General features: G+C 45.2%; 1 protein-coding gene across 1 annotated transcript in view; it reads left to right on the top strand.

The window, feature by feature from the left end:
- kdm6a (lysine (K)-specific demethylase 6A) overlaps positions 1–19,751 on the top strand; it is a 49,292-nt gene extending 29,541 nt beyond the window's left edge. The window contains 23 exon segments of the mRNA XM_069155105.1: positions 141–234; positions 4,071–4,197; positions 6,117–6,215; positions 6,586–6,805; positions 7,186–7,326; positions 8,526–8,618; positions 8,720–8,797; positions 9,195–9,302; positions 9,390–9,776; positions 9,945–10,831; positions 13,154–13,217; positions 13,219–13,284; positions 13,461–13,566; positions 14,155–14,360; positions 14,692–14,744; positions 14,834–14,908; positions 14,995–15,143; positions 16,568–16,682; positions 16,784–16,971; positions 17,866–18,093; positions 18,096–18,235; positions 18,425–18,595; positions 18,721–19,751. Coding sequence (XP_069011206.1) covers positions 141–234; positions 4,071–4,197; positions 6,117–6,215; positions 6,586–6,805; positions 7,186–7,326; positions 8,526–8,618; positions 8,720–8,797; positions 9,195–9,302; positions 9,390–9,776; positions 9,945–10,831; positions 13,154–13,217; positions 13,219–13,284; positions 13,461–13,566; positions 14,155–14,360; positions 14,692–14,744; positions 14,834–14,908; positions 14,995–15,143; positions 16,568–16,682; positions 16,784–16,971; positions 17,866–18,093; positions 18,096–18,235; positions 18,425–18,595; positions 18,721–18,747 — 3,822 coding nt within the window. The 3' untranslated portion in view covers positions 18,748–19,751.
- Positions 19,752–20,528: the final 777 nt, after the last annotated feature.

The following is a 20,528-nucleotide window of genomic DNA, read 5'->3' as shown; positions in this document are numbered from 1 at the left end:
TCTGTGTGTGTCTGGCTGGTCATTACGAGTGTGAGGAGGTCTTTTGACTCTTTGTGTCTAGATAGAACCATAAAACACGGACCCTCCTGTCTGGTTTAAACAACCCCTCCGTCTCTTGCTTCCTCTTCTTCTCCCTGCAGAAGAAATACAGAGCAGCGAAAGAAGCGTATGAGAGTCTGCTGCAGACTGAAAATCTTCCTGCACAGGTGAAGGCGACCACACTGCAACAGCTTGGTGAGTGTCTCTTTCTCATACAGGCTGACACTGTGAAGTGTGGCAGATTACACGGGTGAAATGTGGCTGAAAAGTTTGAAGGACTTCTTCGTACGGCATTGAAGTGATCATGCATAATACATCTGTACTGTTTGGGATAGGACCTCATTGTGCTATGGGGTAATGGTGCGCTGGTTTTTGTCATTTTGTTCAGTGAAATTTAGTCCTGCATCCATAAGCTCGTCCTCTGCTACTCTAATGTTTATTTTTAAAGTGCAGGTTTGAGCCTGTGCGCTGCGTCGGACCGTTGTTTTCTCTTGTTCCCTTCCCCCACACAGGTTATAGACGTGCACCTCAAATCCAAAGTTGTTTAGTTTGGCTGAATTTGGGAGCATTTATGCTAATTTGGGAAACTATTTTGCTTATAAATATACCACAGTCCAGAAAACAAGACGCTAGCTATCGACAGACTGAAATGATCAAGTTTGAGTTGGGAGTTTTTACATTGATGTTGATTTAAGAAGCTGAAGTTGCTCTCTAGGAATGCGAGTGGGCTGATTGTGTGGAATAGAAGCAGGCCGGTGATTTGACATTCAGTTAAGGTTTAGTTTTGTTCATTGCAACAGACAAACTGAATGGTTCTAGTTTGATTTTTCACTTCTTGGTTCGCTTATAATGCATTTGCAAAATAAATGGCAAGTGTATTTAGTTTGTGTCCAAATCCACTTTGACCTGTTTAACAGCAAGTAATCTGGAATACAAATGTGGTTTTATTCTAATAATAATAATGTTATTGTCATAAAAATATAGAAACATATAAAAGTTTTGAATTAACTATACGTGTTTTGGGCATTAAATGAATTGAACCAATCAGGGGATCATCTCCCGTTCCCTTTAAAAGCCAGCTGCTCATGCACCTTGGTGATTTCTATTATAACCTCAGATTTGAAGGAAAGACTTCATCTCTGCAGGACTTGGATTGATGTACACTATAAAAGGTTTTCACAGTAATTTGAATCATTTGCCTGTTGCACCTCACTGTGTGTATTAAGCAGCGTGCATATGTTATGTATCTGCCTATGTTTCAATAAAGTTTAGCATCTCTCTGAAGCTTCTTCTTTGGAGCTCTAACAACAGTATGCTGTTTTGTGCCGGTGTATTTAAGGCGCAATGGTATCAGTAACCCTCTCTTCTAATTGGCTGACTCCTTTCTGAGTGACGGACGCCCAGGCCAACCTGTACTTTGCTAGCTCTGTGACGGAGTGACTGCTCTGGGATTTCTTTGGCATAAAAGGTTGGACAGTGGGATGTGCTGAGGGCGGAAATGAAATGCACATAAGTTTGTGACATCACAAACTTACAGAAGTCCAAACGGCACAGTTGCTGAATATGGGTTGTGTGCATTTTTGTCTGGACTCAGTGTTTTGACACTTTCACAGTATTTATGTAGCACAAAGAGTTTTATAATCACAAAATAAATAGAAGTCTAAATTCATACAATATGGGACCTTTAAGACCAGGGTTTTGTTGGTCAACTGCTTTCTGCTGCCTCAACATAGCAATGTACCAACAATGCACCTGAACACATCTCCTCTTAAGACCAACACGCACATGGGCGCAAGTACATTTGCTATTTTAAACAATGCGGATTGTAAAATGACAGCAGTGACGGTCTGAAATAAGGTAAAGGCACTTTGTGCGTTGCAGCTTTGCTCCAGGTGTTGGATCGAGCCCAGAGCCGCCTGTTTGTGTGAAGTCAGGGTTTGTGTGCTTGCTTGTGTGTTGTGTAAAACCATGCCAAAGGCTGCTTAGATCCTATATAGCCAACAACAATTCCCACAATTCCGAGGGAGGAATCCGATAACTCCTATGAAGTGCCTCGACAGTGTTTCCTCAGGGAGTCGAGCTCGTTGACAAGAGAAAATGAAATGCTACTTTCAAGTTCCTCAGCAAAACCCCAAACGAGCCTGTGAGGTAGAAACGAAATGAGAAACATTGTCAAGTAAATAAAACAAAAGGAGCATTTCTATTTGTTATTTGTAAATATATCTTGTATGAATCTGACACATTGTGTTTAACAAAGTAATATTTTGGATTCTACTTTTAAGTTTTTTTATTTACACACTTTAAATTGAATATGAATAATAATGCATGTCTGATGATATAGATATTATTACTGAGATTTGCACTGCTCATTTTATGTGTAATACAGTGATGTTTTGTGTACAGATATTATGTTGCTGCAATTTAACAAAGACATGTTTTTCTGAAAACCTGTCTTGGTAAAGATCTGATGATGTCTGCCGGGTATGAAACATTAGTGTCCTCTGACAGTCACGTGTGTCTTTAAATGACAAAAACTGCACTACTTTGGGTTGTTTTAAAGGTGGCAACACATTTTATACTTGTGCTTCAAAGCCATCTTCCTCCGTAGCACCAGTGCTATGTGCAGAAAGTTTACATGCAGCCCTGATTACAGTGATGCACAGTGACAGATGAGACCTCAGAAAGAGCTGAGAAATGCTCAGTGAAGTGTAAAAGTGCCGTGGCAACTCAGAATAATCAATCTTTTGTCCTGTGGTTTTAGAAACTTTGCATTTATGATTATTTCCTGATATTAAAGACACACATTCCTAGGATTGAAAACTAAATCTGATGGGCCCACACAGACCTCATGTACCTCAGTCACACTGAAAGAAATCTCATAGCTGCCCTTTAACAGCTCTATATATACATTTAGGCTACGGAGAAAATGATGTGTAGTTGTTATCTAGCAATGGAGGGAAATTTATCTTTTCTTTACTGGAGGGAGATATATGATAATATGTATTTATGTCAAATAGTTTTTGCTGCTATAATTTTCCTCCAGAGCCTTCTTGAAAGGATGACTGTATGACACATTGCTGAGATACTAAACAGGTGCGATTCTTTACAGACCAGTAAAGAGCACCTGAGTGGCCAGACATCTTGCATTCAGTATGGCCACAGGATGCAAATGGAGAAAGTCTGATCTTGAGTGGTGACTGGTTGCCTTTCTATTAAATAGAAATATGATTTGTCTCATGATACCTGCTCTCAGATACGGCAAGCCGATGAGGCAGAAAATGCAAAGGGATGAAGCTCTACGTTTAAAACTAAGCAGCATTTATTCAATAGATGATATTGTCCTTGCTGCTCTTAAATTTTAGTCACCTGTTCTGTCATGTTGGTAAGAAAAAAAGGGAGCAACGAAACGAAAACGATGCATTCATGATAATCTATGAATACAGCTTTAACCACACCTTGTAAGTCACAGCCTTGAAGGCACTGTGGCAGCGCCCACCCCTCTCCTCTCTCACCCTATTGTAAAAAACATTCCCACTCCAGCCTGCTGGGGTTGTCATGGCGACCTGTGGAGCTTGCCACAGGTGTAAAGGATAAGAACTGGAGAGTTGTGTGATTGCTGGCGACTGAGAGACGGTATATTTGTTGGAAATTGCTCATTACTACCTGCCGTGTGTACGTGTGTGTGTACGTGTGTGTTGGAAAACAGGGAGGAGCTGTTTGTAGAGGCCGGTTCATCCTTTTGAAGCGTGTGAAGAACACCTCCTCCCCCTCTTTGTCTGCCTCTTTTCACCATCACTGTTTGGTTAAAGCCCTCTGGAAGGACAAGCCATTTGTTTGAGCCGAGGCCATTTGCACATCAGACAGTGATCTTATCTTTTTCATTGCACTTTTTTGTCTGGGGATTCGGGGCACTATACTCCACACCGCTCTAATTCTGCTGTCTCGGGAGCAAAAGCAAAGCCAGCTGGTTTGTTAGATGTTTGCGTTGCATCTTAAAGACTGACCGCTGATCTTTTGCTGTGCTCTTCCAGGCTGGATGCATCACACGGTGGAGCAGCTGGGGGATAAAGGCACCAAGGACAGCTATGCCATCCAGTGTCTGCAGAAGTCTTTAGAAGCAGACCCTAACTCTGGCCAGTCCTGGTACTTTCTCGGCAGGTAAGGTGTTTGTGTGTTTTGCAGGGCTAGCCTCTAACCTGCTAGTGCCTGAGACATTCTGGGAGTTCTGATTTGACTGCTTGTTTGACCAAGAAGCTATCTGCCCGTGTATTACAATCATCTTTGCCACGTGCGCTTTTTGCTGGTTGGACATATTTGATTGTGAGTTTTGCTCCATAGGCGTTTGGTACTAAATGTCCTCGTTTCTGTGCTGCTGGTTGGGTTTCTCCTGGAGGCTGATGAGCGGACTGAATGCACGCAGGCGGTGGAGTGGATAGACATACTTAGATATGGCGTTAGATATCTTGGCTACAAGTCTGCATTTGAGCATCACCATGTTGATGACCAAGACTGACACGCATAAATGCTCTCTGTTTTGACCAGCGTGGTGAATGCGGTGCAGACCACTGGCTGAATGAGGTTAATGAGGGTTAATTAAGATGGGATTTAGGGCAAGCAGCTGAAAAATTCCACAAAATTAAGATTTATTCTTGTGTTTCACTGCTAACTATTGTAAATATACATCTGAATTTGCCACCACATACATGTTTACATTGTTTACTTCTATGAACTTTAATGTTTATTTCTGTCCTATTAGTGCTACGTTAGATGCATGCATAGTGTAGCTGGACTGAAGCAATTGTAATTCTATTATATTGTCAGAGCCATGGCGGCCTACTCACCACTATTTAGGTTGATTTATCTGGAAATGTGTGGATTTTTTGTAATTTATTTTCTTACTGATAGCAAACAAATGTGTTATATTGTTCAGTTTGTGCATGTGATCAGGGGCATACAAAACCTTTAACTGTAGCTATTCAACCTCGTATATTGAGGATGTGATTAATATAGACTCAAAAAAATACAAACGCAAAGCTCACTGTTTCCCATTTTTCAGAATTCAAAGATCTCAGACTTCTTTTAAATTTTGTTCCCAAATTTGTTGAAATCCGTGTGAGTGAGCACTTCACCTTCGCTAAACCATCCACTTGACAGATGTGGCACAAAGAGATGCTGATTAAGCAGCATTATTGTTGCGCAGGAGTGCCATGGACCAGGTCGATATACTACACCCCTCTAAAATGTGTGGCGTTATTAAACACCACAATGCCACAGATATCACGAGTTTTGAGAGAGCTTGCAATCGGCATGCTGACTGTAGGAATGTGCGCCGCACACCTTGAATTGAGTGTTTATTTCACTACCATAAGTTGTCTCCAACATTATTTTTGAGCATTGGCAGTACATCCAACTGGCCTCACAACCACAGACCACGTCTACCCGGACACCAGCCCAGGACCACCGCATCCAGCGGCTTCAGGTCAACACGCCGTTGAGGATGACGAGCACTCGGATGAGCTTCCCGTTCTGACACATTACGCAAAGATTCTTCAGATGTGCAGCTGTCTGGGTGGCTGGCTATCGACGGTCTTGCAGGCGGTCGTGGGCTGGCAGTGTTAGACGTTGTCCTGTGATTGTCAGGCCTGTCGGACTTACTGCCAATTCTTGGAAACGACGTTGGATAAGGAGAAAATGATGGCATCGTGTTGCTTGATAAAACCGCACACTTTCGAGTGGCCTTTTATTGTGACCAGTACCAGGCACACCTGTGCAATAATCATGCTGTTTAACAGCATCTTGATGTGCAACACCTGTCATGATTATCTTGGAAAAGGTGTAGTGCTCACTAACACAGATTTTTTTATTTTATTTGAGAAAAACAAAACCTTTTTGTGAGTAAAAGAAGTCTGAGATCTTTAACTCGAGAAAGATAGGAGTAAAAGAACTGCTATTTTTATATATTTGTTGAGTGTAAAAGGGCCTCAACAAAAAGCTGAAAAAGATCTGTGAGAGCAGCTTTATGTTGATAATTGTTTTTTTGGTCTCTTTTCTTCTCTTCGTCCATCTTCGTCCTCCAGGTGCTACTCCAGTATTGGGAAGGTGCAGGATGCCTTCATCTCCTACCGTCAGTCCATTGACAAGTCGGAGGCCAGTGCTGACACCTGGTGCTCCATAGGGTGAGAACTGAACATGTTGTGTATTGTTTTACTGAGAAGCATCATAAAGGTCACAAACACATCTTTAGGTTCATTAGGGAGGGAGAAATAACTGGTGTAGAGTTCATCTATTCAAGGTTGGTTTGTGCTCAGGGCCTCAGTTGCTCTCAAAACGCCTCGTGGAGATACAGCAGCTGCAGTGCGACAAAGGACAGAGGGAGAGGCTGGATGAGAGAGCAGCAGGGAGAGTGAGAAAGGGTCTATAGTTAGATATATGAAGAACGGGTTATGTCCCCTGAGAGCAGGGAGATTTGTAATGCTCAGAAAGATAAAGACCTAAATCCTGGAAGATGGCAAGAGAATCACTTCCTGTCTTTGCCTGTACCTCCAGGGTGCTCTACCAGCAGCAGAACCAGCCCATGGATGCGCTGCAGGCTTACATCTGTGCTGTTCAGCTGGACCACAGCCACGCCGCCGCCTGGATGGACCTGGGCACCCTCTACGAATCCTGCGGCCAGCCGCACGACGCTATCAAGTGCTACATCAACGCCACCCGCAGCAAGGCCTGCCTCAACACTGCTGCGCTCACACAACGCATCAAGCTGCTGCAGGTGGGACTTCTTTTTACCTCGGGTCACACCCACTAACCAGCCCCCCTTTGTTAAATGTCGTGGCGTATTTTGGTGTGTGTGCATTAAAGTGCTGTGTTTATTGCCAAGCATTACCAAAGCAATCAGCTTCTTAAAATGCAGATTGTGCTTTTGTCATTTTGATTTCAGACCACAGAGATATGAATAATAATTCATATTGGTGTGTTTTAAACACATTTTTTCCTCACATAATTGTAAAGCATACCTTCATGGCATTGAACATTTCTGTTGTATTCTGTATACAGTTGCACCACCTTTAACTAAGCAGTAGTCTTTGTAGTGGCTTTCTTGTTAAACCCAAGCTCAGCACTAAAGTTTGTGTCTTACACAATTTCTCCTAGGCTCAGTTGTGTAACCTACAGCCAGGTAGTCTGCAGAATAAGAGTAAAATGCTTCCTAGTATTGAGGAGGCATGGAGCCTTCCCATTCCTGCTGAGCTCACGTCCAGGCAGGGGGCCTTGAACACTGCACAGGCGCAGCAGGTGAGATCCAGCTCACACAAGAGACTCCAGCCTCTTGGAAACTACTTGAACAACAAATTCATGAGGACTATTTAAGACGAGGCCTCGCTCTGATACTTTTAGATGTTTTATCCACATCAGAAAAGATTGATGTTTCCAAAATTCTGCTTTTGATCCCTGTTCAATATGGATCTCTGGAACAAAACATCAAATTGGATACTGTCTGAAGGAATTGGAGTGAGGCCCATATTGCAGTAATCTAATTGCTAGAGTGCAGCTGCCCTTCAAAGCGCTGCTATTGTCACATGACAATCGTTAGAATCATTAAGCAATGCTGCAAAGAACTCATTATGTCCCACAAATCCTGTGCAGTCTTTAGCTGCAAGGCTGCAAATGCATGCTGAATGGATGTAGTATATCAAGTAGTATGAGTGCATGTATTTCTGTGTCATGTATTTGACACTTTTACTGTTTTAAAAAGAAATGGTGGAAATGCTTTTTACTTGTCCATTCCCCCTTTAAAAATGCGACTGATTTTATCCATACACATCAGGGCTTCATGCTGCCCACCACCCTCATCACCACTTCAGTTCCAGTCCTCTTATTTAGTCCTCATATTCTCCTTCTATAATCTGTTTTCATGGAGTGTTGCCTGTTATTATGACCCTTAATAGACGTCATCCTCTTTTGGCTTCAGATAACTTCATTTCCATTCTGCTTCATCTGCACCAAACACACAAATATTTAGGCTTTTTTTTTTTTACGTGTTCATGCGTTTGATTGATTGATTAAATGGAAGCAAAAACTAACTGCAATCATTACTGATGTTGCAACCAATCGCAGAGCTTTTGGGAAAGTGTCACCGACAGTGTGAGCAGAATGTGGGGTGTCTGCATGTTCGAACAACTTCACACTAATGCAACAAGTGTTGCATTATTTCAATCATAATTACAGCATGAATACTCTGATTATGACCTTAATCAGCCTCTGTTAATAAGATTAAGATATTAACATGATCTATATTTCAATCAGAGTATTGTCATACATGCATTGTTTTAAATGCACACATTGTTGTGCATGTCAGTGTGTAGTAACACGTGTCCTTTGATCAGGGCTCATTTTTAACTAGTTTACTTGAAAAAGACAACTTGGAAGGAGCTTTGCTGTTGCTGTCAGTGCCGTGTGTCCTCACAAGCTGCGTCTCTCTGCTGGATCTCTAGGCCTGTAAGGGGGAGGGAGGCCAGTCTGCCAGCAATCACACAGACCCACAGGCCAGTCCTGCCAAGAGGAAACGCACCGCCAGCCCAGCCAAGGTACAGCAAGAACGTCAATAGTACTGTTTCTGATGGGTGGAAGTTAAACCGGTGAGTCCTGATGCGCTCCTCTTTTTTTTTTTTTTTTATCTCATCTACAGGGTGCTGCAGACTCGTGGGTAAACAGCCCCAATCAACAGCAAATCCCCAGCTGGTATCTAACACCACAGAAGCTTCAGGTAGGCAAATGTCTCAAGTTATTTTTGTTTTTATTTCTTTAATATGAACAGTGTTTTAATCATTATCATTATGACAGACATTTTTCTGACTCTGAGTAAAATTACACTCGAAGCAGTTATGAGTCTGTCAAAGGTCTCCTGGCTGTCAAGGTCATTGAGAAATACAGAACACAACAAGTTGGAGACATTTAACACATTCAAATTGTTCTGAACCATTTCTGAGGCAACTAAAGCATCAACATGATAAATTCATCAAGTCGCATTTTGAAGTCAAACATTTCTGTCCAAATGCCCTTTTTCTAACTGCAAAATCAAATTTAACATCATATATTTTATTTGCTAATTCAAACCGATCGCGATCTGCTGAATTAATCCGACACTGTTGTGAAATGCGCAGCACCTCGAGCACTTGCGGACCAACCGAGCAAACCTCAAGCCCCCTCAGGTGCAGATGCTGGAGCAGCTGGAGAACCAGTTCTCTCTAATGCAGCAACATCAGCAGCAGGTACACGTATGCAAGAAGCACAGGACGGTTAGCGAGGCTTGAACGGGTTTGGTATGAATCTCACTTGTCTCTCTTACCGTGTGCCAGATGAGGCATCAGGCAGCAGCGGGTGGCCAGCCGCGGCCCAGCCTTCCCAACGGCCCCTTGGCTGAGCTCTCTCCCCACCAGGCCGGCCTCTCCCGCACCTCCGCCCTCAATCACACAGCCATCCGGCCCCCGTGTGTCACGCAGCCCACAGCCAACGGATCCTGCTCTTCGAGTCCCTCAGCGGGGCTGCTGGGACACCTGGACAAGAATCACACCCTGGGACTGGGAGGTGGCGGCGCGAGCAACGGAAACGTGCCTTACCCGCAGCAGAACTCTCTACCTCACAACTGCACAGCCGCCAGTCAGCCCAGCACCAGCAGCACTACCAGTAGTCCCAGTCATGCAGACGAGACATGGAGGAGCCAACAACGCAACACTACCACTCAGGTATGTCCTCCTGTGATGTTTCATGGTTTCTTATGACAATCAGCATTTGCCTTACTTGTTTAAAATGACTTATTTTTGCATGTTTTTGGTATTTAAGTGTAGCACAGCTCTGCCTTTGGCTCCTTTAATGTATTCTGTATAATTCAGTGTGTCTTCCTCTCTGTTCAGGGGCTTCAAAAAGGTTCAGGTTCACATTCGGCAGGTCCTAATGGAGAACCTGCTTTCTCTTCCTCCTCCTCCCCTCAGACCTCGTTCTCATCCTCTGGCATTCTGAATCAGGTTGGACATTCCTCTGGGCCCTGCACTGCCTCTTCCTCAGCCTCCTCTTTGTCCCCCACCTCCCCCCAGACCACGCCCAACCACTTGTCCTCGCCTCCCCACTCCACTACTACCTCAGGGGTACACACCAAAGACACCGCGCCTTCAGGGGGCAACAGCGGCAGCAGCGGTGCAGCTGCCACTTTGCCGTCAGGTCCGGAGGCCGCCATCGGGCATTCGGGAGGGACGCCCCACAGTCCCAGCACCACCCCCGCGCAGGGATTGACTAATCACGTCCAGCCGCGGGTGACGGACGGCTCGAGCAGCCCGTCCCGGCCTGGCTCTCCTGCCCCCGGCGGGCTCAGTTCAGACAATCCTCAGCTCTCAGCCTTGCTAAAGGGAAAAGCCAATACTACCAGTAACGATGATAACAATAACCACAGTAACCACGGAGGGTCTTCCTCAGAGAAAATCAACAACGTCCACCCGGGTCTCCACAGTGCCACCAAGCCAGTTTCAGAGCACTCTGTGGTGTCCTCGCCACTTTCAGCCACTGCTACGCCCTCTCCACGCTCGGCCGACCCGCACACCACCAACAGCCTCTCCTGCCTTAACAGCCCGTCCAACAGCAACAGTCAGGGGCCCACGCTCAACGGGAAAGGGCCCGAGGACTCTCGGAGCCCACTGAAGGTCGAGCCCTCTGGAGGAGCTCATAGACACAGTGTCCCTGCAGGTCTGGCGCCCTGGTCCTCGGTTTCTATCTACCCCAGCTCCAGTGAAGTGCTCAAAGCATGCAGGTAAGCAGCTATGACCACATATGATATTTAGAAATGTATTTTATGTATGCGTGTCTATGAGCGAGAGACATTTTATCGATTGGGAATCGGTGCTCCACTACAATGTTTGCTGGTTGAAGTCGTTTTGCCGCGTTATGGTCGTTTCTTTGGTGATTATTATGATTCATGGCCATATGAATATTAACGCGTTGTTCGCTGTTACAAAGTGATATAAAGTACAGCAAAAGTTATAACCTGCATTTATGAAAAAAAAAAAGTTCTTGAACATGAACAGAGCACAGTGCTGCGATGTACACGTAGCAGGTGGAGGCGATAACATTTGTCAGGAACTATTGCGATTAACATCAACAGCTGTGCTACATGGCTTTTTGTGACCACTGGTGCCTGCACATTTTAGATTTCTCAATAAATCAACTCAAAGTTAACTGCTCCGTGTGCATCACTGTGCTTTAACCACTTTGATCAGCCTTCGTATATTGTAATTTACTTGTAATTCACACTTTTTGTTGCTTGTTAAACTGAACAAAAAAATGTTGTTTGGATGCGGTGAGTCAGTTCTGCTGCTATTATAATTTCCACGTCCACCAGGCAAGATTTTCAGGGTCTTACAGCTCATAACTCGGTTATCCAATCAGAAGCTGAGTTACTGAGAGCGAGATGTGCAGAACTCTCCTCTGGTCAGTGTGCTGTCAGTAGAAAAAGAGAACAGGTGTGCGTCACTGAGTGTTTGTGTCGGTTCACGCAGCAGCAGACACGTTCATACGTATGCAAACGTGTACGAGCGAGTCGTGTTGGTTCTGGAAAGGTCGTGACATTTCGTCCCCGTGGTGCGAGCTGCTTGTTTCCATCTTGTTTGGTTGAAAACAGCCACTTTATATCATTCAGGGCAAATTGCACTTTTCACTGAACCATGGTGAGTCGTGAGCTGATGTCACGCACACACCAAACTGAAGAGGGCATATACTGGGTGTGTGCAGGTGTGTTCAAAAATGTTAATTCCTGTACAGGGCTGTCATGACGATGTACACTTGCTCTTGCCATTGAGATCCTCGGACTGAAATGCTGCCTCGTCGGACAAACCGTCCTGTCAGCCTGCTAGTTGGACTTATCAGACATTCCTGATATCTCCAGTATCTCCCACTCGGCAAAAAACAGGACAACAAACTGCAGGAGAAATCTAAAGGAAATCCACTAATAACAAGACTTCAGTCATTTTTTGTAGTTGAAAAGGAACCGAACACTCTTTCTGTCAGCTGTTTAACACACAGCTACTAATATGAGCTACAGTAAAAGTAGGTGCATCAGGCTTCATAAATGGTGTGACTGCAGGTTCAGCAGTGGGAGGGTGGATGTCGGCGTAACGCTTGGAATGACGTCAGGAAGCCTTTCTGTCCCGCGTGAGTTTCATTCTGTCATCGTCTTCCAGTTCACCAACATCAGGTTAAACACAAGAAGGGCATCGTCTCCTCAGACCTCTCACAATTATTACATAATCGCCTGATTGGTGATTATTGGTGCAGTATTGTTCCTCTTTATAAAACTAGCTGAAAGAAACGTCAGGTTTTCCCCCGTTTAGGTTTCACGGGTGTTCTTTTAATGACATCCTGTTGTGACCCCCTCTTCTGCTGTGGTTTGATCGCACCTGAGAGGAAGTTAAGAGGCACCAACTGTTAATCTTGAGGCGAGAAACTTGTAATATTCGACCGACCTCATTCATGGAGCATCTATTAACATTAACTTCATTTGATTTAGTTGCAAAACCAAGCGCCGCAGCCAATTAATGGCTCTTCTGCACAAGGCGTATGTGTATTATTAAAGTATGATGAGGCCTATACTTTATTAATGGCATGAAAGGAGCAGAAAAATACAGTTGAAGCATCAATCCGAATTATTTGCATGTCAGTTAGTTGTTTGGACAGCTGCACTTCTCTCCTACGACAGTCAGACTGCAAAAGTTAACAAGACCCACAGGACTGTCAGAGAGTCACTCAGTTCTGGATATCCATTATTCACATCACTCCACTGATGCGGTAATAAAAAACGGAACTGGAGAAGACAACCTGGAAGCTGCAGGAAGTCCTGATTCTGGGTGGTCAAATGTTAGAGAAGCAGAAGTGGAGCCGTTGTTGTGAGGCGTGTTTGAGGTGGGTGAAAGGAGGAAGCATGATTTAGTATTCTGACGAAGGGGGTGAGGTCACCTGAGGTGGAATCAGCGCTGTGGTATCTGCTGGTGCAGGAGCCTGTCCCGCACATCTCTGCTTCCTGACGCTGACCCGAGTCGATGAACTGACCGATCTCTGTCCTCTTCCCCTCCGGCTGCAGGAACCTGGGGAAGAACGGCCTGTCGACGAGCAGCATCCTCCTGGACAGGTGTCCCCCGCCGCGACCCCCCCCGCGCGCCCTCTCCACCACTGCCAAAGGACAAACTCAACCCCCCGACGCCCAGTATTTATGTGCGTACGCCCACACCACACAAGGAGAAGTGTCCGTCATGCCGTCGTGTGTAGTGTCAGACTAACTTGGCTGCAGTAGAGTACAAACACTCGTCGGGAACTCCTCTGATGTGTCGACTCTCTCAGAAAGCCTCCGCACTCCCTGACTGCTCCGCTGTCCCCTCTCTCACTCACAGCTCGAAAACAAGAGGGACGCTTTCTTCCCTCCTCTCCACCAGTTCTGCACCAACCCCACCAACCCGGTCACGGTCATCAGAGGGCTGGCTGGAGCTCTCAAACTAGGTAAGACGAGGCAAAATAGTGTATTTCTATGTGCGAGCGTCACAGTTCGTTTGATTTGTGCGGTTTCACGCGACGGAGTGACGACAGCTGCACGCATGGCGGACTGGATGTTTGTCTCTTCCAGTCTCACATGGCTCTGTGGGTGTGTCTCTGGGAGGGAGTGTGTTCTGTGGATGAATTTGACACGTATGACAACAGCACCACCTGCAAGTGGAAACTGTTACTGCACGTTTCCTGCAGAGAAAACCAGTGGGCTTTGCCAAAAAATTTCTAAACATCTGCTCACATTTTACAATGACCTGCTGCCCTATTATATAAAACTCTAAGTGACTGATTGTTGCTGCTTATTTGTGAAGTAGTTTCAGTATGTTGAGATAAAACAAACACTGAGCCACTCAGCAGAACCCTGCCTGCCCCTCGAACCCTCCTCTGACACTGACTCCTCTGATTACAAGTGTCCCACCCTGTAATCACACCTACGGTTCAATAAAGCAGAAAAAAAAAGAGGAAACCAACACAAATAGAATCAGTTTGATCAGTTTTCCTTGGTTCCTCATTTTTTTGTTTTTCATTCGAACACACACGCAGACTTGGGCCTGTTCTCCACCAAGACGTTGGTGGAGGCCAACCCCGACCATCTGGTGGAGGTGCGGACCCAGCTGGCTCAGCCCACCGACGAGAACTGGGACCCCAGCGGCAGCAGGAAGATGTGGCGCTGCGAGAGCAGCCGCTCCCACACCACCATCATCAAATACGCCCAGTACCAGGCCTCGTCCTTCCAGGAGTCTGTGCGGGTCAGTGGGAGACACGTTCACACACACACACACACACACACACACACACACACACACACACACACACACACACACACACACACGCACACACACAGATTGTGGGTGCTGGATGTCTGACTTGCGTGTCTGTCACAAAACTTTGAAAGATATGTTGTAACCATGATGTCATACTCGGTAAAGTTTTCACCATCTTAGTTCTGGACATGAAGAGACTCTAGTCTGAAATGGCGTTTCAGTTCCTGTCAAAACTCAAAACTAAACTGATAATTGATGTGCAGCTGATTCTTTGGTCTGTCCTCAGTATTTGCCAATAATTCATGTTATCCAATAGGAGGAGAATGAGAAGAAGAAGGAGGTGGAAGCAGATGCAGCGTCCTCGGACAGGTGATTTGTCTTTGTGTCTCTTCAGTCTTCAGTCCTTAGTTTGTACTTCCTTCTAATCCTAACAACGTGTTCCTCTTGTGGTCTGTTAGTGCGATGCGGCGAAGGAAAGGTCTGTTCAAACACATCAAGTTTGGCACCAACATCGACCTCTCCGATGACAAGAAGTGAGTGAACTCTTCAGTATCCCACGCTGCCTTCAGAACCAGTCCTTTATTTTCTGATGCTAACCGTTAGCCGTGACCGCTGTCAGGTGGAAGCAGCAGCTACAGGAGCTGGCCAAGCTGCCGGCCTTCGCCAGGGTGGTGTCAGCCGGTAACCTGCTCAGCCACGTGGGACACACCATCCTGGGCATGAACACGGTCCAGCTCTACATGAAGGTGCCCGGCAGCAGGACACCAGGTAGACGCCAACACAACGAACACTCTATTATTAAGCTTATTCTGCGTTTTCGGACGGCAGGAACCGTTTCACAGTTCTCAGAACGGTTGGAGGGAGTTCCCCTTTTTTTTTTCTTTTTTTTTTGTCCACAAGGGGAACTTAGAATCTTTTTAAGTTCCCATTACTCCGTATTTTTGGTACTTTTGTTTAGCTCCTACCTCTGCCCGGATACTCTCCCCGTTACAATAGGAACTGCGGTGACGTAGGTGTTCAGTATTTGGCCGAACACAGAAGCACAGACAACCGCCGTGGTTATAACACGTGGAAACGGTAAACCCGGTAAAATACAGCTGCAAACGAAGTCTTTTAAAACAACAGAGAAGAGTTTCAACTGGAGGCAATACAACAATACAACAATACTAAGAAATGGGCCGACAACAAATGTGCAGGTTTTATTAAGCCGATACACATCGGAGGAAATAAAGCTTGACTTCTATTCAACAAAGAGAAATATCAAAAGTGTCTCCGTTCACGTCGTGCTACGCAGCGGTGTGATGCTGTTTGAAGCACCTGAGGTCGGTGAGGAGTTTTCATATAAAAAACATGATCGTCTGATTTCAGGTAAAACACGTTCAGGCAAATGTTTCACAATAAAAGTCTTTTTATGGGGGTTTCTTTCTTATAAAAGGCTATCGGGGCTTTTAGTTTGAAAAATATAGGAAGTGTTGAGTTTTTATTGACATGAAAAATAGTAACTGACGACGGAAATGATAGCGGATCCTAACGAGGCTTCAGGTGAATCAGTTAATACATCTTAAATGTAATAATGAGAGATTTGATTGTTCCATTTGTTTTTATTGTCCCTCTTGAATGAAACACGCTTTGGATCTTCAAACGAGTAAAATATGTAAATAACTGAAAACTGTACTTCCTCAATCAGAAACATAAGTGGCAGAGCGTCGCTCCGGCAGCAGGCTGTCATTTCACACTTCCTGTTGGCGGTGCGAATGCAAACAGCCAAAGGCCTATTTAACCTATTTAGGTCGTTCCGCTCAAGAAAGTCCTTGAACTGTTTATTCCGAAAAAGTCTATTCATGTTGTCTAACAGCAGGGCAGCACGATATGTGAATGAAGGTGAGTCATAGTGCAGAGAAACCCAGACGTCCCTGTTCCCTGCATCATTGTCCGGCTCGTCTCTGGAGATCCCGAGCTGCTCCACAATCTTATTGCCCAGAGTTCATGACCACAGTGAGATTAGGGATGTAGACTGGCCGGGAAACAGAGAGCTTTGCCTCACAGCTCAACTCCATCTTCACCACTGCAGTCTGGTACTGCGGCTGCATCACTGCTGCTGCTTCTCCCAAACTAATGACACGAAAAGCCCTCCAGCGTTTCACACGCGGTCCAGCCTTATCCCAGGTTTTGACCTGTTCTTGATTTTGTAGGTCATCAAGAGAACAACAACTTCTGCTCAGTGAACATCAACATCGGCCCGGGGGACTGCGAGTGGTTCGCCGTGCCTGAACCGTACTGGGGCGTCATCAACGACTTCTGTGAAAAGTACGTCCACAGAAAAGATCACTTTTAAAAGTTCCCTCAATAACCCCTGAAGCTGACGTTTGTAGCCCGTGATTCATTTTTTCTATTACCTCCTTTCACAGGAACAACATCAACTTCCTGATGGGCTCCTGGTGGCCCAACCTGGAGGACCTGTACGAGACCAACGTGCCTGTTTATCGCTTCATCCAGCGGCCCGGAGACTTGGTCTGGCTCAACACAGGCACTATTCACTGGGTTCAGGCCATCGGCTGGTGCAACAACATCGCGTGGAATGTCGGACCCCTCACAGGTGAGAGAAGGAGTGGAATTATGGGTAATGATGCTCATTGTACAACAAGTAGTTCCGACCCAGAAATCTGATTGGTCAACTGAACATTTGGAACGTGTTCAAATCAACATGACATCACACGCTGCCAATCACTACAAATATCACTCCGCCTCCTCAATGGGAAAATGTCATTGGGATTGAATTTCATGTAATATAAAGTTGTTTTTACTTGTTCTAAGTCTATTAATTGTGACTCATTTGGTGAAATCGGGTCTTTTGATGGTTATTTGTCGCTCCGAGCACCCGTACCGTAACACCACAGATAGTCGCACTTAAAAGCCTGTCGGCGGCGAGCTGGACCGGACGTGTTTAACACACGACACGGTGCTAAAATCTTCAAATTCCATGAGTCCATCGATATCTTTTTTTCAGCGGATATGTTACTTAGAGATTGAGCTAACTGAGCAGTTTAGTGTTTCTATGTTCTGTATTTATTCAGTTTGAGAAACCATCTCTAGAAAGCACTAAAATGGACCAGATCTCGTCTCTGTTGCTAGGTGGTAGCTAAGGGTCAGACTACTTCCTGGAGTAGTAAACATGGCATACATTACATACGAGTCTACTGACGTAACTGATTGTTTTCCAGTTGTTAGTCGTACCCCATGTGTTGCCATGGAAACGGAGATCGCAAACAAAACGTTTTCTATTTTGAGAGCGAATTGCCCCACGATATGAACACATGTAGACTACTGATTTTATTTTATTTAGTTGGTAACTTCAGCGATGCTAACCGCCTCACTGCGGTGCCGATAATGACGTTAAAGCCTCTCGCGTAACATTGCCGAGATAAAGCGAAGCCCGGGGTTCAAACTGTTCCAACATGTCAGTGCAGCCTCCGTTTGTTTCTGTCCTCAGCCCATCAGTACAAGCTGGCAGTGGAGCGCTACGAGTGGAACAAACTGCAGAGCGTCAAATCCATCGTCCCCATGATCCACCTCTCATGGAACATGGCCAGGAACATCAAAGTGTCGGACCACAAGCTTTTTGAGATGATCAAGTGAGATTCCAGTGGAGATTATTCCCCTGGTTTATGATTCTTTTTGGTTTTTGTTGCATCACCCTGAACTCGCACCGGTTTCTGTTTTGTTTTCCTTCCAGGTATTGTTTGCTGCGGACTCTGAAGCAGTGTCAGATGCAGAGGGAGCTGCTGCAGGCTGCTGGGAAGGAGCTGGTGTGGCACGGGAGGACCCAGAACGAGCCCGCACATTACTGCAGTATCTGTGAAGTAAGCACACGTCCACTGTGTACAGTGGAGACACACACACACACACACTCACACACACACACACACACACTCACACACACACACACTCACACACACTCACACACACTCACACACCCCCGGTCCTCTGTGCTCCACGTCTGCTGTGTGCATGGTACTATTCTCCTCTCCGTCTTCCTCTTTGTGCTCCAGGTGGAAGTCTTCGACCTGCTGTTTGTGACCAGCGAGAGCAACAGCAGGAAAACCTATGTGGTGCACTGCCAGGACTGTGCCCGCAGGGGGAGCACTGACCTGGACAACTTCGTGGTGCTGGAGCAGTACAAGATAGAGGACCTCATGCAGGTTTATGACCAGTTCACACTTGTAAGTATCAGGAACAAAAGCAGCAGTGATACTCGTCCCAGTCAGTCCTCAGTGGATCAGTTCAAACGTAGAGGCGCGTCAGTGTCAAAGCGTTCACTCAGGTGTTCTTCACCTTCTCTCCACAGGCGAGTCCGCTGCCTTCCTCCTCTTGATGGGGACACTCTCTTGTTCCCGGGACAGTGAGAACCACAACGGACTCAATCGGAAACTCTCCGCAAATGTTTTTCCTTTTCTTTTTCTGATATTCAGGAAATAAGCCGGCAGTCCTTCAACTGCGCTCTGTAGCTATCCCATAAGGCAGCTGCGTTAAAGCTGTGTGTCTATGCAACCTGCCCAGAGTGGTGTGCCTCCCCCCGGTGGACTGAAGGGGGATGGCAGCTCCTCCTGTCATCATGCTGTTCTACTGCTGGCTCAGCTGGACTTCACTAGAAAACACACAAAATCATCAAAAAAATGACATAACATTTTGTATATATTATGTTTGAACTGGCAGCATCGTCACGCAAAGACTACTGACTCCATAGTTTTCTTTCTCCACTTTTTGTATTCTGTTTGTGGGTTGACAGAGGAGCTTCGTTCCCTCCCCTCCATGAGATGAGTAATTAGCATAGCAGGTCTTTTTGTATGTTAGATAGCCACTTCCTTGGTCAGGAAAACCAGATGAAAACTGTTTCGTAATGTGAAAAGTTGAGTGACACATTCTTTGCGACATTTCCCCTGGTTTTTTTTTTTTTTGGTTTGTTTTAAATCGGTTAAAACAGTTTTGTTTTCCTGGAAGTCTTTGGTTACTTTTAGGTTGAGGGGAGGAATTTGTAGACAAACAGCCAAGTCAGAGAATAAGGGTTGCACATAGACGAAAGAGTGAACTTTAATTTGTTTGTTTTTCATTTTTTATTTTGATGTAAATTTACACTATTTATAAATGCATATTTATTGCTTGGAAATATTTGTTGATGGAATGCTGTAATTTTTTTTCTAGAGTACCTGCCATTAAATTTGAAGGAGCCTTGTGATTTTAAGCACGGCCCCTCCTACATTTTCTATATAAATAAAACTGCTTAGTAAGCGTTGTACAGAGACCTTACCTTGAAATGGGTTTATTGTTTGAAGGATGTTTTATGCGTCAATAAACAAAAACTGTCTTTATTTACACCTGCAGCTGTGTTGTACTTATTAAGAGTCACTGTTTGTTTTTGTTTTTTTATTGTTGCTGGAAGTGAAACCCACTTTGATATTTACCAGGTCTGTTGGAACAACTTTGCATAAAGATGTGCAGTTTCTCACTTGATGAAAACCCGACAGCGGGAATAACAATCACTTCACACCTAAAGCTACAACTGACTGACAACATTTGAATACAACTGTCCTGTACAGGGTGACTTCCCTGCTGACTTCCTGTGTGAGTAGTCCTTTCCCTTTTTAGGAGTGAAGCAGGAGGTTAGTACCTTACGCACTAACGCTCACTATTTTGAGTGCATCAGTGCGTTCACCCTGACCAGTACAGAAACATGCACCAAACCACAAGTACCAGGATGATGAACTCAGGACGCTCCAAAAAAAACAAAAGTGTGAAACTCTGGACACGTTTCGCCCTAAACGGTCGCCATCTTGACTACGTAGAGAAAGGGGCGGGGCCACCGACGTAAAGAGTTTTCTGTCCGACAAGGCTGTAGCTTATATTTGACTAAGTACCACCATACTGCTGCTTGGCAGGGGGAGGGAGGGGGGTAGGCCATCTTTAATACTGACATTTGGGTTCAATCATTTATTTTACACCTGGAACAAAAAAATAACTTTTATTCTTTAAACTTCATCATTATTCGGTGATGGGTTTAAAAGTATCTACGTCTACTGTGTGTGAGGAACACGGATGCACTGGCAAGTTCCTGGCTGTCATTTGTCCCTCAGTTGATGTCCTCATGCTCAGCGAGTT

This window comes from Embiotoca jacksoni, unplaced genomic scaffold, assembly GCF_022577435.1.
Source record: "Embiotoca jacksoni isolate LCO1_2020_lvr unplaced genomic scaffold, fEmbJac1.0.p SCAF_2, whole genome shotgun sequence".
NCBI lineage: Eukaryota > Metazoa > Chordata > Actinopteri > Embiotocidae > Embiotoca > Embiotoca jacksoni.
The sequence above is the reverse complement of the archived record's forward strand: the minus strand, read 5'-3'. Positions and strand labels throughout refer to the sequence as shown.